The sequence below is a fragment of the Diaporthe amygdali genome (assembly GCF_026229845.1).
Source record: "Diaporthe amygdali strain CAA958 chromosome Unknown NODE_22_length_803717_cov_65_427750, whole genome shotgun sequence".
Taxonomy (NCBI): domain Eukaryota; kingdom Fungi; phylum Ascomycota; class Sordariomycetes; order Diaporthales; family Diaporthaceae; genus Diaporthe; species Diaporthe amygdali.
The window spans coordinates 164,082-189,270 of NW_026517042.1; the positions used below are offsets into that span (position 1 = coordinate 164,082).

Consider the following 25,189-nt stretch of genomic DNA (forward strand, 5'->3'; position numbering starts at 1 on the left):
CTGGAACATCAGCCAACAGGGCGATGTTTCAAAACAAACCCGCAACACACGCGTCCTCTAACTGGTGCGAATTCTAGCGGCATCCGAAGTGCGTTTCGACGGAGGACCACCACCGGCCGATCGTCGTTCTCCCAGACAGGCAGAGGCTAGTGGTGGGAGAGGAAGGCGATCGCGTTGGTCCTGGTATTTATGTGTGTGCCAAACGAACTGGCCCAAGGAGGAGACGCCGATAGTGGAGCCGGGAGGGGTTGCCTTCGCTTAGTTATGCCGTCACGGCTAAGGCTGTCCGCAATTAATCTGATTGAGGCTCTGTTCCTCGTAGAGTGCGGCTCAAAAAGAGCCAGCGGCTAAAAAGAGGAACGAGACCGAAGATCCTTGGCACTGTCCATACTGGGACGGGCGTGCGTAAGGCTCGCCAATCCATGCCGCCAAGCTTGTTCTGAAACCTTATCCCCTAACCTTACTCGTGGGGTGCTGACGACCGACTCAGCGGATTTGCGGCGCTCACTCGCTGCTGTCGCTATATTTGTGCCCTGGGTCTATATCCGTCGGGGCTGCGTACACGGGAAGACTATGTCCTCCCCCACCTCGGTTGAACATGGCTTAGGCCCGAGTTAGTCCCTGCTGCGAATCTTGCAGGGCGTAGACCTGGTGGGGATGCCGAGGGAGAAACGCATAGGAACAATGTTCGATGTTTTGCCGGGAAACACAAGCAAACGACCTTTTTTAGTGGTCTATCGTGCGAGCATGGTGCGGTATGCTCATCCGACCAACGAAGGCCTATCTATATCGGACTAGAGTTGAGAGGACGCACTGGAAAACCTAATCCCGTACATCAAACAGACTTGGGCGCAACCTTGAGCAGCGTCGTCTGACGTTGACAGCCATACTCCGAGCCGCACGCCTCCGCCGTCCCAATACGGCAGTTGGGCGGGGGAACATCCTCCTGTGTTCATTTGGACGCTCCATGGGCTGCCCCTGCCCCTCCCCCTGTCGATCGATAAAGTTGGGTATGGGATGTGGGGTGGAGACTGACAGAAACAGCATCGTGCAGGGCGATGACATGGGAAAATAGCTCGCCCGTTCATGTGCTGTGTAGATGAGTTCGGTCGGCAGCCGGCAGCCCTGCATACTCGTGCATGTGTGAGAGCTTGTAGAAATATTGGTTTCTTCCCACTCGTGCTGACTTTGCTTTTCTTGCCCTCCCTTCTTGGGACCACCCCCGGGTCACGACCATTTACAAGTCAGTCGCCACCTCAGTGCCATTTACAATGGTCAGAATTCCCAGCCAAATACCACGAGCGCCTCGGAAGCGCCAACCGCTCGACAACATGTTGGACACGGTGGAATCCTGGATCTTTACCCGGAATGAGTTCATCGTGCGAAGGCGAGCTGTTGACACACCCAAGGCACCTACACATCATGCCAGCGCCAAACGATCCAGCTCATCCGTTACATTCCCAATTTCCACAGCCCTGGTGATTCAGATTCTCGGTAGGTCACTACATCATATGGATATAGGCTTCCTCCATAATTGCGAGCCACCACTAACACTGCCACCAGTCCTCATCGCCATGGTCATCAGCGTGATATTGTTCATCATTTACCGACGCCGTCGCCAAAAGAAGTTGAAGCAATTAGATGAGCAAAAGAGAATGAACGCTCCCTTCTTCGGGAACATCAGCGCACCAAATGGCCTCGCGCCACCGCCGTACGGGGAGGCCCTCAAATCCCCAGCCGTCTCAGAGGCAACAACCTATGGTCACCAAAGGCAAAGGTCCAACTCGATGCTTATGGATGAATGCTGGAAAGCCGTATATGCAGCTGAGGATGGAACCACCGACCCCCGCTATGGGTCAACAAATACCACCAGGCCCGGGCACACATCGCAGTCGTCGTGGGATGCGGCGGCGGCTAGGGTGGCGAGTCGGCCAGGTGGTGAACTGCCGGAGCCTGCCAGTCCGCAAACAGCAGCGCAGACAGACAACCGACGATCCGTGACTCACTGGTTGCGCAACCAGCGATGGCTTCCGGGAGGGAGCCCGAACCCCCTCAACAGCAACCCCCTAATGGCGCCCAGCACGCCGCTTTCTGCGCGCATGCCAGTGCCCCCTTCACCAAGCTATAACGGCGTCACGCCTTCGATGGCACCAACACCAACGACCGCGACATACCTCGTCGCACCGGCGCCGCTGACGCCAAATCAGCCACTTAGCGCCCGGAGCTGGGCCACAGGTGACGACTCGCTGAACAACAGTGCCAGGTCGACCTTTGTGCCCCAGACAGCGCTCTATCCTCCTCCACTCCAGCCAGCACCCAAGGGCAACGCAGCATCAAGATCGTTGACGGGAAATGGGAGGAGATCTAGCGCGGCATCGTGGACGAGTTCGATAGGCGACAGCTATGATAGAGAGAGCGGGACGTGGAAGACGATGACACCTCACGAGGACCCGCCGAGTCATGAGCCGAGAAGGGGCAACCCGGAAGAGGTCAGCCCGATTTGATAGGGCTTGGTGAGAGAAGATTGGTGGTCCGAGGAAAAGTACCAGTCGACTATTGATGTGAACTTTGGTCCTTGGGCGAGGGCGGGTGGTGGATTCCCACCAGCGCGTTTTGTGTATCCCCCACCACGCCTGTACTTCTTTGCTGTTATGATATACCCAGACGCGTACATTTCATGGAAATACTTTTTGAAAGGCTCCCACAAGTTCCGCAAATTAACGTGAGATCTCATCCCACTCGTGCATCTGTCCCGTCCCGACGATACCGGCAGCAGCTCTCGCCACACAGGCACTTCTTGTCCAGGCCCTTCCAGTACTTGTCGCTGTAGTCGACACTGATCTCACTGCCAGCTTCGATGCCTTTGCTAACGAGAATAATTCGCTGCGTTCCTAGCCACGTGAAGCGCTGGTACTGCGCGTTTGCTTTGCAGCTGTGGTTGACGAAGCGTGTGAAATTGCCCTGCCGGCCCTGCCATATCTGGTACTTGGCAGCGCTGGCAGCCACCGCACTTTCCATAACGTCAACATCCGACAGACCCTTGGTCACGACGCCGACGAACTCGCCGACTGGTGCGCCGCGCTCGAACGCGCAGAGCGCCATCAGCCCGTTGTTGCGTCCATCGGCCGTCCGAAAGATGAGCACCGGCACGGGCAGCGGCCTGGCCGTGCCAAAGAGGGTGGGGAAGCAGAAGCACGAGTTTTGCTTCGGGTCATCAGACTGCTCCTTGCCGCAGGTGTCGCAGGTGGGCATCGCCAACGGCTCGTTCGTGCTCATTGGCGTCCAGCGCGGGTCGTCGCAGCCCCAGGCGTGCTCGTCAATGACTGGCTCATCGATGTGCTGGTAAGAGAAATCAGGGTCCCACTGTAAATATGTTACCCGAAGAGGCACGGGAGGCGATCCGTCCAGGCTGATCACGTAGTCGTGAGGATGGCCTCGGTACATCTGCTTCGAGGACTCGCCTATTGCGGTTAGTAATTGCCTCCAGTTCGGGTGCAGCGTATCAGCTGCGACTTCGATGGCTGGCCGGAGGTTGCGCAGTCGCTGCATGCTGTCCTTATCGAAACCAATTCGGTACTTGCAGAACCTGTAAATACCCATGCCTGCAAAGACAAGTGCTGCCCATCCCCCGGCCTGCTTGATCTCGTTGTAACCACGCCAGATTGACATCTTGTTGCGCAATTCCTTCTCAGACCACCCAAAGTCGGTGCACGCCTCCATCAACGCTGCCTTGTTGAAGCGGCTCCGAGGTGTAGAAAGGTCGTTCGCCGCTAGGCTGTCTACGTAGGCGTCAAAGTGCTCAACCCAACGGGCCTGGACAATGACTTCCAGAGAGCGACAGGCACGACTCGCCTGAGTCACTTGGCTGCAAAAGACGTTGCTTCGCTTGAATGATCGGCTGCTGTCGTAGATACTGTCCTGGACGATGCTCCCCTGGCCGCCGGGGTGCAGCACCAGGCCCAGCTTGGAATTCACCTCGTCAAAAGGTGCCGACTCCAACGGCCTAAGCTGCACCTGATCGAGTAGGTTTTGAGGGTCCAGACTGAGGCTGCCGTGGATTTGCTCCCAGATTCCACGGATCAGCTTGTCGAGGGTAGAGGGCTGTAGGACGTGGCCGGTGGGCTGCTGCTTGCGGCGCTTTGGGAATTTGTCGCCGCTGGATATCTGCCGTTGGCTGGTAGGCTCGGGTTCCAAGTCTACTGAGCTTTGATCCCTCCGCGCGGGTCTGAGCCCACCGAGTGGCCTTCGTTGCCGACCAGCCGATGTTTCCGCGTCTTGGTCAGTGCACGCAGGAGTGCCATCACCGCTGGAGACTGCCTCTGACTCGGGCGGTGTGATACGGCCTTCATCAGGCACGATAGCTGCTGATGGAGTTGTTGCTGGCGGCTGTTGCTTGCCTTTGTGCCTTTGCTGCTGAATGATGCTACTGGTGCTGCCGCCATGGAGCATCTCAGGGGCTTCCGGCGTCGCACGACTCGGAGCCACGATGCCCGAGATATCTATGAGGTGCTAGATGCGCAGAGTCAGCTAAGCTCGAGATACCAGAAGCACCTTACTCTGCGATACTCACGGTGATGATAGGCCCAGGGATGGACTGGTTGGCCTGCTGTTTCGAGCCATCTTGGAGACAGGCCTGAATGCGGAGGATAGGCTTATCGAGCTGCCTGACGGCCGTCCAATCAATCGAGGTCTCCTCCACGAGCCGGTCCGCGACCGCGCGGGCAATGTGCTCCCTGACACGTGCGAGTTCTTCCTCAGGAAGCATGATCGGTAGCCGTGTGCGAGAGAATGGCGCAGGCAAGCGCCATCATTGACGTGCTAGGCTGAGTGTCTGTCTGTGTTGTTGAGGGTAGAAGGGGAAAAGTGAGAATGGCCAAGAATCGTCAAATCAAGTCTTTGACTCGCCAAATGAGTGACGCTTGGCTTACTTATGTAATACGTGACGTTCTGTTCCCCCCAGGCCCGATGCAACCAACCCCCCCTCCTCCCGCCCCCTAAACCAAATCCTCTCCCAATCGCAAGCGATGCCTCATGCAACTAGATCTGCCAGCTGCGTCTGAAAGTTTTGATTCTTTTCATGCACATTAGTGTCATCTCGCCGCACGATTCGAAATAATTTGGTCTTCGAAGTGCTCCAGGCCTCGGGCAGTGATGAACAAGGAAACAATAATGTCATTAATTGGATTACATGTGACTGAAGTAAGCACTGTGTCTGAAGAAAAGGAAATGAAAGACATGGGGAATGGGGACCCATCGGTTCCGAGAGACACAACAAACCAAAAGGACTCCGCGGTAGCATCGCCGAGTCAGGCTGTCTCTTCAAACCTTGCTGGTGACCAGTTGTGCTGTTCTTTCCTCCTTGTCTTCTGCTGCGTTACCGCAGATCGATGGCCCACACACACACACACCCTTGCACGAATATGGCATTGAAATAGAGGAGTGTAAAGTATCTTGTAACTTCGAAGTCGTAAAATATAATTGCCGGCCCAGGACGAAACTGGATACGAATCACGTTTCCGCCGCCAAGTAATTACAAAAGAATCAAGCTCGATTATGAGCGGCTACACATGGTCACGATTCTCATGCGTACTAATCGGTGTTCTTCCAGGAATTGCGATTCCCTTACAAATCACACCACTAGCAATCTTTTGTATTCATGAAGTAGCAGCAGCGAGATAGCTTCAGTTGAAGATTTGCAGCGTGGCAGAGGAGCCCGGGCTTGTGGGCCTTTCAGTGACAAAGCCAAATGACTTACATGACGCCATTCCCAATTGAATGGGACGGAGATGGCAACGGAAGAGTCGATAGCATAGGAATCCTTAGCTCAGTCACAATCGATCAACGTATGGGGTTGTGAACCCGTCGCTTCGTCACCGTGCAGGGCTATTTAATACCATATCCCGGCAGCTCTCAGTCTTGATCTGGAATTCTTCAGATCATCGAGATCCCTACAATCATATCAAAATCTCATCCTGGATCATCATACAATGGGCTTTTGAGACAATATGAAGGACTCTCAAGACGTCCACAAAGCTTTGGCGACGAATTAAAGACTCCCAGGTCGCTGTCATCGATTCAGCGGGGCGGGGTGGAGGAATGACACCAGGACAGAAACAATTCCAGTGTTGGATCTGACTTACTCGATGCGGCGCGCAATTGCGAATAGTAAAATATCAAAGTCTAGACAGTTGTTCCGGCTACACATGTTGAGTTCAATCGCAAGTCGATGAACTGCCAATGTGCTGTACCATGATCTGCGACAGTCTTGACACTCGGGACGCGGCCAATATGCGTATAGCCTCGCCAGCTACCATCCAGGGGCAGGTGAGGCGTGAGGGTTTGCTGATCAAGAGCAGAACATGGATTACTTCTCTGGGTTCATCGTTGATATGACCATGCTATCTATCATATCATCCATCAAGTAAATAATGATCTCTCCGGCCGAAGAAAAGAAAAGGCCGTGGTAGATTCAATTTCCCATGGCATGAAATTTGCGGCTGACAATTTCATAAATAGCTGGATCTTGGATGCCTTTGTTGGGTTGATCAATCATGGACCTTCCGCACCACGCAGAATTGATTGACTTTGTCACTGGTTTCCAACCCAAGAGCGTCTGACTGTATTCACTCGAGGTCACTGGTCCATCAACCTGCCCTGGTCTTTCTATCTGCAGATTTTCCAGGTTGATGAAGAAGCCCCCATGGACCGCCGTCTACTTAGCACTTCATCGTGGTGCTGAGGTGTTGTAAATCTGCCTTCTGAAGGCCACCTTGCCGTCAGAGTCAATGCAGCGATGATAACCTGCCCTTCGCTTCCCTTAGGATATGGCTCAAGCTGAGAAGATTTGTCTGGCTTTCATGGGATCAACTCACGCGTAAACTTTTAATGAGAAGAGACGACACACGGAGAGATTTAGGTTTTCGAAATCTCAAAACAGCAATATCTTGCAAGAGAAAATTTCCTCGTTATGTGCAGTATGATCTCGAATACCACAAATGCGATGTACTGATATGGGCGAAAGTCAGGCCCATCCATTTCCCTTTACCTTACAAAAACTCCCACGGTGAGACAAGATATGAGGCACCACTTGGGTCCCCATAAGAGTGATGACTACATGCCCCTTTGAAACCGTCAAGCCTTCACGCAGGCCAGGAACTCGATACAGATGTGGCACATCTCCTTCTTTGCCTCCTCCAAACTGTCGACTACTGCGAAACCATAGCGATGCTGGGTGTGGGCACATATGTTGTGATAGAAGTCCCAAGCCTCTTGGGGGATATTCCAGCCCGTGCAGGTCTCCGCGTCCTTAGCAGAGATAGCATAGAACATCACGCCGTGGCCGTGAAATTTATCGCTGTATTCAGCAGCCTGACCAGGTGACTGTTCAGTCGAAGGATCTGGTTGTTTCTCTCCTACACCACTCGCGAGTTCAGATCCACCAGCACTGATGCCGGATGTTTCACCAACAATGGCGTATTTTGGCTTGATGCCGTAGCTCAGAACATAGATTGCCTTCAACGCCAATTCATAGTCCCCAATGCCAATTGAAGTCCCGAAGCCGGGAACTGCGTGAGATCCTCCAGCCAACTCTGTCACCCAGTCACCTAACTCATCAGGTGCCTCTGCGAAAGTGTTCACGTTGCAGTCGAGATACGGGCGACACTCGAGAGCAATGCGCATGGGATCTAGCTTGGGAGTCAAGTCGAGGTATCGTGGCGCGTTCCAAGGGAAGCGCGAGTCTGGATCCTGGATACAGATGACATCCTTCTCCTGGTCGAGAGTGTATCTGTTCTTGGTGGACACGAAAGTGGGCGAGTTGCTGACATGGTTGGTGCATGAGGCAGCGTAGGCGAGGGAGGCGTTCCGCGACTCTTTGCAGGCGTGGAGCATGGTAAGCCTAGCGAGGTACGACGAGTAGCGGCCCCAAGTCTTGGTGCGCGTGTCTGGCTTGTTTGTGGTAGGATCGTTGCTCACGTTGATGGTGCGATTGACGTTGACGAGCTCGCTTTGCCACTGATAAGTGCGCGTCGTGGGGCCACGCTTCTTTGGATATGAGAGGAAGTGGACAGAAGGGGATCGAGGGATGGCTGCCTCCCAGATCTGGAGGCGTATCTCGCTGGGCAGATCAGAAAAGCGGTTGAACTCTGCCATGGTGGCACTTGTTGGCATGGGCTCCTCTGACTGGTTGTTGAGGATGGTTGCTGCCGCAAGGGTACGATGTTGCGCGATGACTTCGTGATTTTAAAGGAGGCAGGATCGCGCCAGGAATTGAAAGCAACAATGCAAAGTTACAAATGAGACTGGCTGGGATTGGTGCCTGGAACTTCGCTTTGTATGATGCAGGACCGTGTTCGCAACTGCTCAGGTTGCGGTTGCCTGCGGCCTTAGGAACACAAAGGCACAACGGTAAGGGGCGAGACTACCGTTTCGAGCCGTAACTCGCTTATAACACAGGGTTTGGCACGCAACTAAAGACAAGTTCATGGTGCTTGACCTTCCAAAAACGAGATTCATGATTTCCGTTCGATCGCTGGTCATATTCTTGGCTACCTGGTACACGTACGACAGCAGAAGAAGCATCTGTAGACACTGAGTCCATCATCCACCCGACGTCTCTTTCTTCACCTCCGAAAGGGGTTAGTGCTCTCATTGATAGGGTGATAGGTCCAGTATCGCTTGGAGAAGACCGGTGCCCACATCCTCTCCCAATAGAAACCAACCTCGGGATTGGTCGCGTTCGCTTCTTCAAACCTCTGCAGTGCCCGCTCGTACACTTCGACTGGCCGACACTGGATGGTCTCACGCCTGACAGCAAAGATTCCCCCGTGCATTGCCCGAATCGCGGGTGGGTGCTCCTCCTCAAGTACAAATTGCCAGAATTCCGCAGGAGTATAGTTGGCCCTCACCAGTGTCTTGAGCTGGTTCTCGGTGATCCACGGCTTCTCCTCGGCCGCGGTCCAGTTGATCTCCTCCCAGTCGTCCTCGTCGCGGAACAGCTTCTGCTTATTGAACGGCGTTGCGTCGTCGATGGGCACCTGTAGCGCTGCAGCGACCATCTCGTCGACGTTGTTGACGACTGGGCCTGTCAAGTCGAAAGGGCTAGCTTGGGTGAAGATCATGATGTCTTCTAGGCTGTTGTAGTTGTTGACGATGTGTATCAAGTATGTTTGCCCTTCGCGTCCAACGTTGGGCAAGTTGGTGTATCTCCGAAAGAGGTCGTGAGATACGGTATCGTTCTCCTGTTCAATGCCACCCTTGGAGTACAGGTACGTGTTGTTGGCCACAGGTGCCCATGGCTCGAGTGATTCCTTGAATCGAGCTACGACAAGGCCTAGGTTTTCTGGGGACGGGACACTTGAAGCTGAGGCCATGATCACGAACAGGAAAGCTGCTTGCAGCATTTGCAGCGTAAGAGTGAGAAACCACATGAGCAAAGCAACGAATGTAAGACGCCTGAAACTTGTAGAAAGTGTGTAACTTGGGGCCTGTAGCTTGCTTATATCGATGATTATGCTTTAGCGTAACTCAACTCCTGAATCCCTTTTTTAGACCCATGCGCATCCAAGCCTATCATTGATGGCACAATAAGGTTCGATGCGGCATTAGCAGTACTCCTCACGTACCTTCAGCATTGACCCATTCCGTGAATGTGCAGATGAAGCATCTGAGTTCGATCATTCCATTCCTCTCATTTCGTCAACTAAGATGAACATTACTTGTTCACTGGCGATCTAGGTATTGCGGACCGGTTCTGTTTTTATCATGTCTTCAAAGACCCACAACAGGCCATTTCCATTTCTTTTGACTTTCCGAGAAACTCTGATGTGGTTTAGCCGAAACTTTGTAGCGCCGCCTAGGGGTTGCCCCATTTTATCGCTGGACAGCTTGAAACCGTGGGTTAGGGTGTGAGTTTATGCTGAGCAGTGATCTCTATCGAATTAGCAGGCCCTTTTAACGTTTTGGAGCTATCTGTTTGGTGTTAGGGACATGAATTAACTCAACCTGGGCGTTCTATTCAAGCCCCAAGGTAGAGCTGTAACGATCTCACTATCGTTGAAAAAGTATGTGATACATGCTCTGCCAAATTGTCTTGTTCAGCACGGCATGAATGTGGAAAGCAGCATATCCAGCTGGATCCTGGGTAACCAAAGACAGCATATCATCATAATCCATCAGCGAATCAAGTCTGCTGAACCCGTATTTCAGCGCCGATAAAGATGATTATATATTCACGATCAATCGAAATTCGATTGCTGAGTCGTAAGTTGACTCAGAATCCAAGCTTCGAAGCGCCCATGCTGATGGAGCACGAACTACTGGCGACATTTTCGTCTTGCCAAGAAATCGCTGCCACAAGGCTTTGTATGGAGAGCGGGAAGATTTCAATGAGCAACTCATGGAATATACAGCATGAAATAAGAAAATTTCACAATTGAGGGAGTCTCTTATGCAAACTTTTACATCCGGCCATAACCATTGGGCTGTCATCCAAGGGAACCCTTAAGAAATGATACACAGCTAGATGAAATATTATGGTGCAACTGGGTATTACCTAAAACGTTTCATAATGGTTCATGAAATCTATTGGTCTAATTAAAATGTCATAGATCACATGCCTGTGCTGCGTAAGCTTTTGGTAGCGATGCTGTGGGTGCATGGGCCGACTCTAATAATCTCACTGTCGGGAACTGCCTTCGTCGCACGCCGGCGGCGAAGTACATTTGTAAGCACTCTGTCCTAGTTATTTTATACAGAATTGAGAAAATCAGGCTGATTATCACGTACCAGCATATGAATATGCGCGGAATACTACTTCTTCGTAACATGGATTCATTGTGCGCATCTGATAAAAATAGCACACACTAGTAAGTTGTAGAGATGGGAAGCGCATTTGAAAGCCACCTTCGGAATGTGATAAAGTGGCAAAAGGCCAGTTCTAAAAACAGAAACATTATCCAATGCTTCATTGTTTATCCATCTCCAAATTCTCGGGTGGCGCGAGCCTTCGTCCGGAAGTCTTTGTTGCCCAAATAGTTCTCCATGGTGTCCGATACTGGCGTCCAGTGATTGCCACCATCATTTAGGGTTTTCAGGGCGCTCCGAGCTCTACAATCACCAGATTCCAAAGTCTTCGTATCTTTTACTTTTCTGAGATGTCATCTAATCCTTACAAAACATTTGGGCTATCATGCCCCAACGGTGGAGATTTCCACATATGTGAAAACACCAAAAGGGAGTTTATCGGCTGCTGTACCATGGACCCCTGTGCGGACGGTTCAGGCCTGTGCGAGGAAGTGCATCTCCGAGCAGCCTCATTCTCTGAGTCTAGTTATCTCGACATACCCCCGCAAAGCTGTGAGACCAGTGATGGCGCCGATCAGTTCTACACTTGCAAAGCTAATGACCCACCGTTCCTTGGGTGTTGCACGATTAACCCATGTGTCAATATGACCTGCCCTTCAGCGAACCTCAGGGCAGCCATTCTATCGTCCGATCATGACGACCGAGCATCTTTTCTAGCACCATCATCCTCATCTAATAGTGATAAGGACACCGCAGTGGCCAAATCCAGCTCGACTGGTTTGTCATCCGGGGCCATCGCTGGCCTTGTGGTCACCATAATTGTCCTGGTAATGTTAATAGCCGGTGCTTGGTTTTGGCGTCGGTCCAATTGGAACCCATTCAACTCAACCAAGCCAAGGAATCAAGACGACCTACTGTCAAAATCCGCAAAAGATTCCTTGATGGAGAGTCCCCGGAGTCCTGAATCTGGCTACACAAATTCATCTTCTTCTAGCCTTCGTTCCCAGTCCACTGATCCTCGTACCATGCTTTACTCGCCGGCTTCAGGTTCGCCCTTGCCCCCTTATCAACGACTTCAGCTTGGCCATCAGCATAGCCCAAATGGCCAATGGCATGCAGCACAGACTACGCAGCCACCGGCGCCCACATTTCAATACCCGCGGGACGGTTCCGGAACCTGGCCGTTCCAAAGCACAATGTATCAGGCGCATCCCAGCCCGCCGCCTAAGCTCCCCCGGCAGCATGCCTGGCCAAGCCGTCAGTCAGTCCATGAGCTCCTGGCTGAAGTTCAGCGATCAAAATTAGAGCTTCCAGTACAGGAGCGTGTCCCGGAGTTGAGGTCGTCATGTGTCGTCCAGCCGCTCCGTCCGCCTCCTCCTCTAAAAGCTATTGTGTCCGATGCAGCACCAGACTCGCCGACTTTAGGCCCACCTTTCAGTACTAAACAAGGTAATCCAATAATACGGGCCGTCGCCCAGGGCCGCCCCACCAACAGCACACCCACGGGCTGCCAAAATTGGCGAGAAGGTTTTATTTAGTAGAATTTCGAAATTACATCAAGCGAAAGAAGGTCGCTAGTGAAAGAGGAAAGTCGAATTTTTGGATAAAAGAACAACAGATGATAAATCAAGCATTATAAGCGTAAGATTAATTGGAACAGCGGCCGTGATTTGTTTCGCGCGGAGGTGCATATCACCTCGCGAAGGATGAGCATGCGTTTATATGTTTTCAAAAGCATTCAGTTTCCTCATTGGGAATCCCATCTCGACTTCAGGTGGTCAATATTACTTGAGTGGATTTAAAAACAAGCTGTTACGATGATTGAATATGTGGAACTAGAAGAAAGGTGCGGTTACAATTTTCTACAGTTGAACAAGACCCTCTGCAGCTTTACTATGGCCCACAACATCACCTGAAAGAACAGGTTGTATGTTTCTCATACGGAGCATTAATTGATACCAAGTGAATAACAAGCCTCTGCAAAACTGACTAGGCCGCGATATTGGCCAGAAGTGCCAGATGACAAGAGGCTGTGAGCTATAATCAAGAGCCATGCATGACATCCGGACCTTGTCCATGGGTACATTACACTCCATCAATGACTTGGCTCCTCAAGCTGAAAATGCGGCATTGAAAAGCACATAACAAGGACTGGATCTTCCCAAAGCCTTTCAGTGTCGCAGTACACTTGCATACTGACGTCGTTGTTGTGTGGCTACTGTGGTGTTTTGGAGAGACGGTCGTGATAACTCGCTCGGTATCTTTGGGTCAGGCTCTGGCTGAGTAGACATGACTAGCGGCCTCTTTGATCATGCGAAGCTCTGTCTCGATATCGCTGATGATCTTCTGGCGATCTTGTTCAGTGAGATATTGCTCTTTCCACTGTTGTTGGATCAGTCCCAAGCCAATAAGCATGAGGGTGCGAGTGTGCTGGTGATCCAGAATCAAATCAAGCTCAGGTCCGGGGGTGCCAGTCTCGCTGGCGGGACTAGGCTTGACTAATGTCAGGCTGCTACGCAACGTAGCATGAAACTGCTCGATGTCGTTCTCAACCTGACCAACGAACTTCTTAAACATGATAGTGTCTTGGGAGCGTCTGATGACGTTCCGGACCTGACAGGTGGCGGTTTTGAAAATCTGCAAGCCGGACAGAGCATCTGGGTGTGCCGCTGATGAATCAGGAACAGAGGGTAGAGAGCTCATCGGTGCGTCCGTGAGAATGCCAGGGATGACAGGGGGAAGAATCAAGTTGGAGGAGGCGCGCGCGTCGGTGGATGCTTCAAGATTGGTCGGTCGGATGCATTCTGAGCCCTCGTTCAGATTTGAGACAATTTCCAGGGTCGATTGGCTTGCACGTAGCTTGGCTTGAGCAGCATCCCATGCTGCGGCCTTCCCGGCTCGCGGCCATGCGATCTGCTGCGCGGCAGGAATGGTCGGCACGAAGGTCGTGAAGCATTTCTCAATGCCTGATTTTCTCGCCAACTGGTTCTTGACCTGTATCAAGCGAAGCCTCAACGTCTTTTCCAAAGGAAATGGAACGGCTAGGCGAGCCAGTGGTTTCTTGGTGATCAAGAATGCAATGTGTCTGTCCATAACGTCCAACACCATCCTGTCCAATCCTGACAAATCACTTGGCTCTGATGGCGATCCATTGCAGTCTCTCAGGTGAATTTCTATCTCAGCTCTTCGGCTTGCAATGAATGCATTTCGGATTGCCCGAAGGAACGTGAAGGCAAGAGGGTTGCGAGTGCGACGGGTATGCATGCCAAGGGTGTCCATCAAAGCGTCGAATGCTCTATTGACTGGAAGAATGGTCTCAGACTTTTCACACACCAGGCATTCCTCGATTGTGGCAATGCCAACAAAAATGATGATCACATTCTTTTGGCCGACAGTCTCATCAGAATCGCCTTCGTTAGACCAACGACGTTCAGAAACCAGATAGTGGGCCGCTCCACCAGACAGGTAACCTCGCATTGATCTGAAGCCATTGAACGAAAGGTTGTCGGCATTCGTGTAATCGATATCGAATCCGGTGATTCGGGCGTACTCTTGCTCTTCAGGGCCTTCGTCCTCGTTGCCCATATATGAATAGACATATCGTTCAGGGCTCGTGTCGGCAGTGAGGTCTGTGTCGCAAATGCTAGAGCCATCTTGAACCAGCAGCGAGGGCATTTGGCCTCTAAACTGTGGCACTTTGGCCAGAGATTGCTGTGGATCTGCCATGGTGCACTCAACAGACTTTGCCTAAGATTGTCAGCATGGTTACACATTGCCGTTGACATGGGTATGTAAGGGTAGGGCAGGTTCCTACCCATAGGCGATTACAAGGGCAGAGATGACCAAATGAAGTTGGTAGGCAAGTGCTGGAAACTTTGTGTCGCAGCTGAGAACTGGCGATTGCGGGCAGTAGGTTTAAGGAAGCCGTCTGAGACAAACACAGTCCTGTAGTGGAATGCGGCCAAATTTTCAAGACGAACCATGCCCATAGGCAGATGTGCCTGGAAGAGAACGATGACTGAGCGTCTGACCCGTTGATGCAAAGCGATGGCAAGACGCCGCCCAAAGGGAGCAAAGACGGTCGAAGGTGAGGGTTGTGCTGCGGAAAGTTGAAGTGAGGATCCACTTCCCTTTTGTTTACGCCTTTACGCGCTGAGAACTGGAGAGTTGTGCAGAGTGAATACTGATCCTGTGAATGATTGTAGAAGTGAATAAAACTGCTGGTCATGCCTGGGTAAGCGGTGCCATACCGAGGCAAAAGCTTGTTGAATGTGTTATCAATTCATTTTAAAGCAACAATGGCGTTTACAGAGTTGCAACCAAAGGAGCATGTACTACCAGGAACAAACGAACTGTTATGGACTGTTGGACATCCATGATGACCTCGCCAACTTGAATTTTCGGCCACTCATAGGCAGGAATATGCCCTTATCGATACCTAGTTGCTAAATACAGAGAAAATTGCCATGACTTTATGTGCTCACTTGAATTGATTGGACTGAAAGCAACCTTGGTGGCCGCTGCCATGTGGGTTCCGTCGTTGCGTGAGGACGACAAACCAGCATGTATATCTACGGTTTTGCTTCCTGGCCAGAAATCGCTATAAGACGCATGTGCGCAATGACATGTCGATTCAGCAGCTGCACACAAAGTCCACATCTACCCCAGCGTAATCCTGCATGGAGCTCTTGTGCAGGTGTAACGGGCACCGTATGCTGTATTCATACATTACTTCGATACGTTATGCTCGTTTTCCAAAAACAGGTCGTCGACTGACGGAGTGATCCCCGTCCTATTTAATTGTCGGTTTGAACATCGTAGTGTTCACTTTGTGTCAACAATTGCCCTGATCAGGTTCTCACTGGTCATAACGCTGCCTGTTCCCGAGACTTTGCGTCCTTAGGTGGGTTTCTAAATGGAAACTGCATTCAATGCGTAAACATTGGTTTGTTTTTGGTAAACGACTGCCGTGGCTTTATGGGCTTTTTCCGATGCCGCATCGAGTAGCTACTTGGGATGGCAAGGTCACTTGCCTGTAATCCAGCCATTAGGCCATCACTGCGCCCAAATCTCGTCCCAATTCACTGCCAAACGGATTTCCACCCAGCCTCAAAAAGAAATCTTTCTGGCCAGTTTTCAACCACTTCTGTAGCTCAGTTGGTAATGCACTTCGGTTAGTGACCCACCCGTTGCGCATGCCAGCTATCCGACGAGCTCTTGCAGTCGATCCCCGCTTGTGTCAAAAAAAAAAGGAAGAAAAAAAAAAAGAAGAATTATGCTAAAGGGCGATTTGCAACGTCGACTGCCCCTATCCAAGTCGGCGCAGAAGTTGGGGAGTCCCAGCACCTTATGGGTAAGTGGCCTGGGCACTATCTTTGGAACCAAAATCACCTGCAATTCAGGAAATCATCTTTTTTTGTCAATTTCCTCCAAGCATTGGAATGTTGTAGCTTCATCTCGCTTTCACAAACTGTATTGCCTGCTGCCCTCATAGGAATGGCACACCCTCTTCAAACCTTTGGGGCCCCTTGTCGAACAGCACCCCTTGATGGCTCGACACACCGCTTTACGGATCGACAGGCGCCTTAGCCAGGACGCTTGACCAGTCTTGTTTCATCATCCAGTCCTGCAAGCTCGTCATGGGGCAATCGACACCAGCCTTGGGCCATGTTAGCCACCTGCGTATAGTCACAGCCACAACGAGAATTACTAACCTTCTGTAGATCCTTTGCCCTCAGTAATGTTTTCCCTCCGTCGTATCCTGGATTCGATGTGTAGTCGTACATGTCGGCAATCTCTGCTCCGAAATCCTTGTCACCACAAGCTTTGATCATGGCTTCTCTTGTTACTTGACGGTAAGTAGCCGCCTTGCCAGTCGCTTTACTCCAGGCATTTATCCAGTCAGGCCATGTACATGTTGCACCCTCGGCCATGTACTCCTTCCCAACCCACGATGACATCTGGTAGACGGCATAGACGAAGTTTCCCACGTCAGCTACTGGGTCTAGATGAGGCACAAGCTTGTCTGGGTCAGTGCAGAAGCGCATCTCGAAGCTGCCATCTTGGACCTGGGATAGAATGGACATGTATTAGCACGGAGCACCTCAAACTCGAATCTGGTCGAGGAGAGGGTTGGGCTAACCTTGGCAAGATAAGAGTCGGGCAAGATCCTATGGCTCGTCATGAAGAATCCCGTCTGAATACAGCTCATTTTGGCCGCCAGTGTTGGGTGCTTCTCTCTCACATAGTACGGGAACACCTCTGCTTTCGCATCGAAGTGATACAAATCTTTGAATAGGCCTCCACTGCACCGGCCTGCATGGCTGAGTGTCGAAGCGATGAAACCATTCGCATCCAGTGAGTCCACCGTCGCAGCAGCAGCGTCAGCAATGTTCCTCCCCTGCGTCAACTCCACACGGCCGGCGTACTCCCTCACGCCTTTTAGGCCCAGCGCATTGACCTGAGCCCGGCTCGCCTCGATATTGGGAGGGAAGAACGGTTCCCAGTAGTTGGTAACGCTGAAGATGATATTCGCGCCCTTCAAAACTGCTGCGAGGGAGCTTGCGTCGTTAAGATCGGCACGAACCATCTCCGCGCCCAGGGCAGCCAGCTCTCTGGCGGGCCCAGTGCCGGGGTCCCGAGTCAGGCCCCGGACGCGGAATCGGTCGGCGCCTTCTCGGAGGAACCGCCGGGCGACTGACCCGCCTTGATTACCGGTCGCGCCGATGACGACGACCAGTTTCGGGCCTGTAGAGGAGGACATGCTGATTGTTTCTGAGGGTCTTGGCTTGGATAGTTGCGAGGTGACGTTGAAAAGTGTGGGCACTCGTCAGCTTATTTACAAGCCGCTACTGCACTCTTTCCATGCTTGTGGAACCGAGTGGGGCTAACGGTCCGTAACAATGCTACTCTACTATGGTACATCTCACTTGCTTCGTCTTGGTCTCTTCAATGTACAGTAATGATGTGGTGCTCCGATAGCAGTGCGCATATGTACCTAATCACATAGAATCAAGAGGAAGGGGTGTTTTAAAATATGTACAGCTTAATTCCGAAGTATACGTTCCCATATTATCCACTCAGCCGCCCATATGTACGTATCCCTGCTCAGTAAGAGGCTCCATCGAATCAAACACATTGCCAGCTGTCGGGCTTCGTTGGGTCCCCGGAGCCCGAGTAGACGTTTCGCAGTGGGTACTTGCAGTGCCTCCTCTGGAAAGCAATCTCACCCGAGTCCTTGGTCTCGTTGACGTATGCTGTGCCTAGAATGCTGTCCGGGGCCGTACCTTCTTCCACCCAACGCACCATCGCCATCAAGACGTTTCCATCCGGATTCAGGGTGGCGTTGCTGGCTCCCTCTTGGCCGATGAACGTTGCACCGACGCCGCCCGAACAATGACCCATGCCGCTGATCCGGAAGAATCTGTAGAATTCATCTAGTGCTGATGAAGGAAGGCCCATGGTGCGCGAGACGTGGTCGTAGTACCGTGGGGAGTTGAAACTCGAGATAATGGCATCTGCCTGGCCGTGGTAGTGCAGGATCTTGGAGCCCCTATCGCGGATGGCGGAGAGGTCTCCGTTCCAGGTCTCGATATTTCCGGGGTTTTTGGCGGCTGCGTATGCGTAATCCTTGGGTCCGAGGGTGGACGCATCCCAGTTTTTGTCATTATAGATGGCATTATCGAACCAGCCGGTCGTATACTGGAATGGCTCGCCAGTGTAGTAGATGTAGGGCGCGAGGTCCTCTGAGCCAGGCTGCATTGCCGGGTAGGTGATCTTACCATCCAAGCCGTAAATAGGAGTAAAGATCTCTCTGACAGTGTTTGCTTGTTCGCCAGTGAGGCAGTTGGTCGAGTTGCCGGCTGAGCAGATGAGCGCTTCAGGGCGGTAGTTGCAAAGAGACGGGTCCTCAATGATACCGTCGACGTAGCCATCGAGACCATCACATTGGCGGAGAATGTCCTCATGGATGATAGGCCACAAGTTCAAGGGCACAAAAGTCGATGAATTTGCTGAGCCAGTCTTGACGTAGAAAGAGCCGGACCACGATGACAGGTTGTTGAAGGCTAGGGCCGGGGCACCAATGACCAGACCATCGAAGTCATCCGGAAAGTCCTGAGCTTCCTTAAAGCCTTGACGGCCGCCGGTGGAGCATCCCAGATAGTATGAGCGATCGTGCGGCTTTCCATAGAAGGACTCCGAGACCTGCTTTCCCAACACTATGCCAGTGTGCATCGCACGGTATGCAAAATCAAGAACGACCTCCTCGTTGTTGTAGAACGCGTCGCCTTTATTCCCATCGTGGCCGTTGTTAGTGCCGACTGCAGCGAAACCTGTGAGAGTGAGTCAGTAGGTTGCCAAGTGAACGAATACAAAATGTTCATTGCAGCTGGTTTGGATCACGACTTGAATAAATGGGAATACAGGAAGATGCTTTGCGAAGCCACAGAGACGCTGAAGGGATATGAGAACTCACCGAGAGCAGTTGTGTAAGCCAAATCCTCGTATTGAATGCAGCCTCCCAAGCCGCCGTTACCAGTGCTCAGGAAGCGACCGGTCCAAGCCTCGGCCGGGGGTAGCCACACCTCCATGCTGATATTTGAGCGGTCAGAGGTGGGCACGAACAAGGACACTCGACAGACATCATTGTCGACGACCTGGTATGGCGAGCTGCAGGTAGGGTCACGGTTGAATGTGAGGTTTGTGCCGGCTGTAACAGGCACGGTCGACTGGACTGTGGCGTTGGGAATTGTGCTGGCGAGGGTGTCTGCGAGACCAGTGCATTGGGCGGTGAAGTCGGAGCTGTTTTGGCCATACACTACATTGGCAGCCAAAGACGTCACCAAGGCCAAGCCTTTGGACAGGGAGCCAAAGTACTGCTGAGACTTCATCTTGTAGATCTCCCGCAGATCGGCTGTGTGATCGTATGTCTGCTGCAGAAGCTTGATATCGCAAAATCAGCTCTTGTCAAGTTGAGTTGGGACGACGGCAGCTTAAGACGACTGTCAAATTTCCCGCTCAATCGCACAGGCCGCATGATCGCCATAGCTGACGTACGCCTTAATGAGAAATAAACCTGAGTCGGCGCTTTCCCCAGGTAAACAACCCCAGTTTTTGGGACCTAAGTCATTCAAACGGGGCCGTTTCCCGTCCAGGACTGGCCTTGGTCATATAAACCGGTGCGGTACTTGATGTCGGCAACTGACAGGCCAGCTAGTGAAGCGTGTTTTCAATGCATGAATACGCGTATACCACCTACCTGCCATGGTTTTTCCCTCCAGTCTCCCCACTCCAATAAGCGCTCCGGGAATGGCATAGTCTCGGGTTGCGCCTTTGACATGTGTTTTTCTCAGTTTTTTGTCCCGGAAAGGGTATGTCCAGTGATGGGGAAGGTGATATTCAGGGGAAAACAAATAAACGCCAAGTGCACTAAGGGCCCGCGCCCAGGGTACGGGGGTTGACCCGAGTCCGTCGAAATCAGGTACACCACCAGTGATAAGGTTGAAGGCTGTGGACTTGAGATGCCGCTTCAGATCTAGTGCAGCCCTGTGACTCTCTTTGATTCGACAAGATCTCGTTCAAGTCCGGGGTGATGTGACGTATCGGTAAAACCGCGGGGGATCTATCGTTCCAACGAATTTTTCTCCTCGCAATTAGAGGTGCCTAATATCTGGGGTATACATGCGTTGTGGGGCAAGGCTGTGCATGAATTGCGGGGCAAACATGAACGGATGAACATTGTAGCTCCTCATCACGAACTGTGCCGGGCTCCAATACCTTCCCGGATAACCGTTGTGCCGGTAACAAGAAGAAGGAGCAACTTGTCTTTCTGATCACACGCTGGACGCGCAATCCTTCACATGTTTTGAAGGACCACGTTCAACTGGCAATCACCAGTTGTGTGTATGTGATCTTCGGAAGTAGCCGCAATACCAAACCCTTCACATACAACACGCAGCGGGCAACAAGCTCAGGAGGGGGCAGACCACGACCCTGATATGTTCTCATTCTGTGGCAAAGCAAGCCTTTGTAGTACATGGAGTTTTGCAGTATTCCGTGAGTTCAAAAAAAGAAGAAGACTGTTCAGCAATTTGTAGATTGCTTGGACAGGCATTAGGGATGGTGGGTACTGCGCAGATCTTATCTTAATCAAGATCTCAATTGGGCTTGACTCAGGCTTACGTTCACCCCTTGAGCAGTTCGAGATCGACGAAGGAGCAGGGTAAAGGGGGTATTGGGAAGAAAAAATCGAGTCATTATGGAAATGGTTGTTTCCATCATGCTTTATGGCCGCAAGGAGGAATCAGCAAGTCACTATATTGGCTTCATCAGATCTATGTGCCATGCGGTCCCCCAGCAGATGGGCAATAATGTTAGGGGTTGTCATATGTGGTTCTACGTGATGCTGCCGTAAGAGCCTTTCCAAGCCAAGGTACATGATTTGACGAGAACCCATAGCTTGGCCGTGAGTGACAATGAGTCGCTTCAGCCTAGAAATCCTTCACTTGTGGTTTGGCATGATATTTTCCACAAGTTTCGGCGCCTGGCTGCCGCGGCGCCCTGTTTTCCTTACGCCTGCCTCTAGGTCACGGCCACCAACAACCTGGAAATACCTCTTCGCAATATCCACTGCAGAGGATGGAGCCACGTCCACCTCTTCGATTTGCTTCTCGCCATCCACATTTTTCCTACCCTGCTTCTTGAATGCAAACTTTTTGAGTGGCTTTGTGGACTTTCCAAGGAGTGGTTTTATGAATTGTCCAAATGGTGACTTCACGAACTGTCCTAAAGGTGATTTTACAAACTGTCGAATCTTGCTGCCCTTAAATGCGAGTGATAAGGCGCAGATGATGATCACTGCGGAGAGGCAGACTGTGACGCCGTGAGCTCCAGATAGAGATAGATTCCGTGCTTACATGAGTCTTGGATATCAGACTTACACATATAGAGGCACTGGTAGCCAAGTGACATCCAGTCGGCGCCGGTGAGTGAGTTGTTCATACCGAAAAAAGACGTGAAAAATCCTAGAGGGGTCTATAGTACGATTGAGTATGCCGGACTCTGCGTGTCATCGTAGGTTGTTCTTACGAAGATAATTGTCATGATCGTGAATGCCATTATGGCTTTCCCCTGCTCGACACTCTGGTCTGCCCTGTCGAGGGCGGCCTTTGCCTCGACTATGCTTGCTTGCTGTTGTTTGAGTGACAAGAGCTCTTGCAGCTGAGTCGATCTGTTAGTAGTCGACTTGAAGGACTGACGATCTTGAAAATTACTTACCTGCTGGCAGGTCTGCAGTGCCGCACTCTCCAAATCCGTAATCTCCGACTTCCGGTTTTCCACCTCTTCAACCAAGTCTTCCAGAAAATCCATCTCTACTGACGAGATAGGCTTCTCATTATGACATGGGGAAGCTGTTTCCTGCCCCTTTGTCAGGTCAACCAAATGCTGCAGTGTCTTCGCCCAGTGATGTGGTTTTGTCCGAGTGTTTGGGTCTCCATTCATGTGCTCTAAACATTTCTGAAAGCTTTTGACGACGCCGAGCTGTTGAGAAAAGATGCCGGTCATGATTCGCAATTCTTCTGCAATATCTTGAGCTTCTCTGAGCAGCGTGCCTTCTGGGTTAATATCGAGGTATCTCTGGCTTTGCCTATTCGAGCCAGTGTTTTCACGATGCTGGGAGAAGCCTTCAACATGTCTCCAAAACGTTTTGAAGGCGATTGTGGTATAATGATTGACGTCACCGAGTGTTTCTGCGAAGATATCCATCACTTCGGGTCTAAGGTCCAGGGGTTTTGTCCGGTCGAAGAACACACTGGAACATTGATCGATGATGATGAATGCTGTGGACAGGCTTGTCAATATCTTCGTTAATAACGCCAATTCTCAATAAATTTTGACTTACCAAGGTGCCAGGCTGACATGATTTTACAATCGTGCCGAGCTAAGCGCTCACGGAGGCTTTTATGTATCCCGGATGAGTCGGGCTTGTTCCGGCCCCATCTTTTCGGAAAGGACGTGATAATGGTATCTAAGGAGTAAGGTAAGTCTCTCTCCCGATAAATCGCAATGAGAGTACAGGACAGAGATGAATCTCACGTTCGTCTAGGACCCAGAGCCATAGCTGGTCAACCATCACAACACGTGTGAGGTTCCCTCGCCCCTGTGTCGCACGATACACAACCTGGTCTTGGTCACGTTGAGAAGTATCGTTGAGGTTCAGGAAGTAGGACTGATCCAACGTTCGGCGAACATGCAGGGATGGTTCCGATGCCCTGCCTTCGGTGTCCCGTGATACCAGGCTTTTCTTCACTAGCCTCTCGTCAAGCTCCACATCCATGGCTTCCCATAGCTGCGCGAGGTGCAGAAGGTATCGTCCAAGCTTTGATGGTCTAATCTAATGTCAGCCATTCTCTGGTCTAGTCACAGCCATTTATGACACTGTTAAACTAACTCCTCGCGTTTCTCTTTCCACTTCTCCACTAGCTCACGAGGGTCATGCTTTGGTGGCTGGAACTGGACCTTGTACTTTTGTAGGTTTTGCCTCATCGTTGCGGACCTGTTAGAACGGTGTTTCAAGGGCCCATTTTTGGCCTCCTCTTCCTTTAGTACCGCTCGCACAGCTTTTGCCATTCGTGCTCTACGGCCAGAAGTCTCCCAATGCAGATATGGCATCTAGGGAAAATCAGCCCCGTACTCTCAAAGCAGCATTCATGACCTACAAATACAGCCACATCTTTTTGTAGAGACCTCCTCTCCACTCGTAAGCCCATTTTCGATTCTACCGCTGTTGGGCTCACTTTATGTTCGCCGAATAGTGATTGTGTTTCTTGATTAAGTTAACACACTCCCTCTATATATATTCGTTGGAAGTCTGGATCAAGGGCCTTGTAATGTTATGCACATACCTCCTGGAATGACAGAACAACGAGATCTCATGTGTGTGGCGTGAATCGGATTTCTCCCCAGGCCGCTGCCGTGCAATTGGCCTTTCCAAAATTCACGGGACAGAGTCTGGTTGGTCTTCACTCTCTTATCCGTGTCTTTCTCGTGTTCGCAATGGTATCTGGACATAGCTTGCTACTCAAAGTTGAAGTCAGCAAGCCCATTTCTGAATTACAGAGTCTTGCGACTCGGGCCCGCCCCTTGAATCTGAAATACCTCTACCCACTGTGCATCGACGTTGTTTTGTTAGCATAGTTTGAGCCCAAGAATATTACGTGCAGCTGTACTTACACCCATATGGTTTGCTGGTAAATGGATGTACCGCAGATACCGTTGACCATTCTCATCTTGAGTGACATCGAATGGGTTGTGAGTGTTGTCATACAAAGCTTTGTGGACCGATATTCTCTGGTGGGGAAAGTTCTCATACTTCGGAAACGCTTGACCTTGATAAGTCACCCCTTTCCAATGTTGTTCGTCTTTCTCGAAGAACATGAAAGCGGCGTTGTAGTCGTGTGCAGGGTCGTCAGGGTCGTCGCTATCTCTGGTTCCCCTCGCGTCTTTGCCAGGCTCGGAGCAGATTTGGGGTTTGACGAGTTTCCAACGCTGATCCCATGAATGTTTAATCACTGTGTCCTTGTCGCTCTTTGCTTCGACCCACCAATCCTCGAACGACTTTTGCAATTTTTCTAGCAGTTCTTTCGTACTCTGAACTTTGCAGAGCCTCGTGCGATTCTTCAAGATTCGACGCTCATCGTCTTCTATTTTTTCCAACGGTACTTCGAAACCAGGCTTCCGGAGGTCTTCGATATGTTTTAGAGCCTGCTTAGCCTCCATTCGATAGTAATTCTTTGTAACGCCGCGCTTGTGCCACTCGTCTACCTTATCTCCGATCTCCTTGCCATTGTTGTTGTCTGATGCTTGGTCGTTACTGGTATTCAATTGGTCTGTCATGTTGAATAAAAAATATTGAATGAGAACTATTTCTTGATGCTTTGCACCGACCGGGGATCACCAATGACCGGCCGTGAAGGGAAAACCGGAGTCTTATGTACGCGAACCCAGAGCCTTGTATCACTCAGTGACCTGAAGCTTAATCAGCGTGTCCATGGAACCAGGATGGATGCCTTCAGCCGCAATGTAGATCAGCCGCAAAAAGGTGGTCACAAAATGTGTGTATGTAAACGATGTAGCTAAGAGCTGTATACTTCTCCATGAATTTGGTCCCAGCGTGTCCCGAACGGGTTAGTTAGCGATCCACCTTTGATCCGCTCACACCTCACTCATGCTCGTGACGTTCAGTGTAAATTTCATCTCGACCACTCCTACGACCCCAACACACACCAAAGCAAGCTCATTCTCGATACCAATTAATCAACTTACATGTTTTTATAGGCACCCTCTTTGCTGCATCTGCTTAACAATTGTTATTCAAGCTTTTACA

General features: G+C 51.2%; 9 protein-coding genes across 9 annotated transcripts; 2 read left to right on the forward strand and 7 right to left on the reverse strand.

Annotated features, from left to right (window-relative positions):
* Window positions 1–1,271: 1,271 nt before the first annotated feature.
* Window positions 1,272–2,504, forward strand: J7T55_004517 (uncharacterized protein; the record flags this gene model as incomplete). Its single annotated transcript, XM_053130216.1, has 2 exons — window positions 1,272–1,494; window positions 1,564–2,504. 2 exons carry the CDS (start codon window positions 1,272–1,274, stop codon window positions 2,502–2,504), a joined length of 1,164 nt encoding a protein of 387 aa, XP_052991446.1.
* Window positions 2,505–2,730: 226 nt separating this feature from the next.
* On the reverse strand, window positions 2,731–4,765 carry J7T55_004518 (set domain-containing protein; the record flags this gene model as incomplete). Its single annotated transcript, XM_053130217.1, has 2 exons — window positions 2,731–4,509; window positions 4,571–4,765. The coding sequence occupies 2 exons, from the start codon at window positions 4,763–4,765 to the stop codon at window positions 2,731–2,733; spliced, it is 1,974 nt and encodes a 657-aa protein (XP_052991447.1).
* Window positions 4,766–7,131: 2,366 nt separating this feature from the next.
* Window positions 7,132–8,151, reverse strand: J7T55_004519 (uncharacterized protein; the record flags this gene model as incomplete). The annotated part of the gene is made up of 1 exon (XM_053130218.1): window positions 7,132–8,151. One exon carries the CDS (start codon window positions 8,149–8,151, stop codon window positions 7,132–7,134), a length of 1,020 nt encoding a protein of 339 aa, XP_052991448.1.
* A 470-nt stretch (window positions 8,152–8,621) lies between these two features.
* J7T55_004520 (uncharacterized protein) lies at window positions 8,622–9,401 on the reverse strand (the record flags this gene model as incomplete). The annotated part of the gene is made up of 1 exon (XM_053130219.1): window positions 8,622–9,401. One exon carries the CDS (start codon window positions 9,399–9,401, stop codon window positions 8,622–8,624), a length of 780 nt encoding a protein of 259 aa, XP_052991449.1.
* Window positions 9,402–11,447: 2,046 nt separating this feature from the next.
* J7T55_004521 (uncharacterized protein) lies at window positions 11,448–12,108 on the forward strand (the record flags this gene model as incomplete). The annotated part of the gene is made up of 2 exons (XM_053130220.1): window positions 11,448–11,630; window positions 11,851–12,108. 2 exons carry the CDS (start codon window positions 11,448–11,450, stop codon window positions 12,106–12,108), a joined length of 441 nt encoding a protein of 146 aa, XP_052991450.1.
* Window positions 12,109–13,071: 963 nt separating this feature from the next.
* J7T55_004522 (uncharacterized protein) lies at window positions 13,072–15,330 on the reverse strand (the record flags this gene model as incomplete). Its single annotated transcript, XM_053130221.1, has 3 exons — window positions 13,072–14,550; window positions 14,784–14,902; window positions 15,288–15,330. The coding sequence occupies 3 exons, from the start codon at window positions 15,328–15,330 to the stop codon at window positions 13,072–13,074; spliced, it is 1,641 nt and encodes a 546-aa protein (XP_052991451.1).
* Window positions 15,331–16,369: 1,039 nt separating this feature from the next.
* On the reverse strand, window positions 16,370–17,566 carry J7T55_004523 (NmrA-like family domain-containing protein 1; the record flags this gene model as incomplete). Its single annotated transcript, XM_053130222.1, has 3 exons — window positions 16,370–16,462; window positions 16,518–16,871; window positions 16,946–17,566. The coding sequence occupies 3 exons, from the start codon at window positions 17,564–17,566 to the stop codon at window positions 16,370–16,372; spliced, it is 1,068 nt and encodes a 355-aa protein (XP_052991452.1).
* A 365-nt stretch (window positions 17,567–17,931) lies between these two features.
* On the reverse strand, window positions 17,932–20,143 carry J7T55_004524 (feruloyl esterase b; the record flags this gene model as incomplete). The annotated part of the gene is made up of 3 exons (XM_053130223.1): window positions 17,932–19,136; window positions 19,280–19,745; window positions 20,063–20,143. The coding sequence occupies 3 exons, from the start codon at window positions 20,141–20,143 to the stop codon at window positions 17,932–17,934; spliced, it is 1,752 nt and encodes a 583-aa protein (XP_052991453.1).
* Window positions 20,144–21,304: 1,161 nt separating this feature from the next.
* Window positions 21,305–24,699, reverse strand: J7T55_004525 (uncharacterized protein; the record flags this gene model as incomplete). The annotated part of the gene is made up of 9 exons (XM_053130225.1): window positions 21,305–21,660; window positions 21,744–21,837; window positions 21,892–22,023; window positions 22,081–22,643; window positions 22,900–23,192; window positions 23,255–23,403; window positions 23,523–23,599; window positions 23,709–23,880; window positions 24,037–24,699. The coding sequence occupies 9 exons, from the start codon at window positions 24,697–24,699 to the stop codon at window positions 21,305–21,307; spliced, it is 2,499 nt and encodes an 832-aa protein (XP_052991454.1).
* Between the last annotated feature and the right edge of the window lie 490 nt (window positions 24,700–25,189).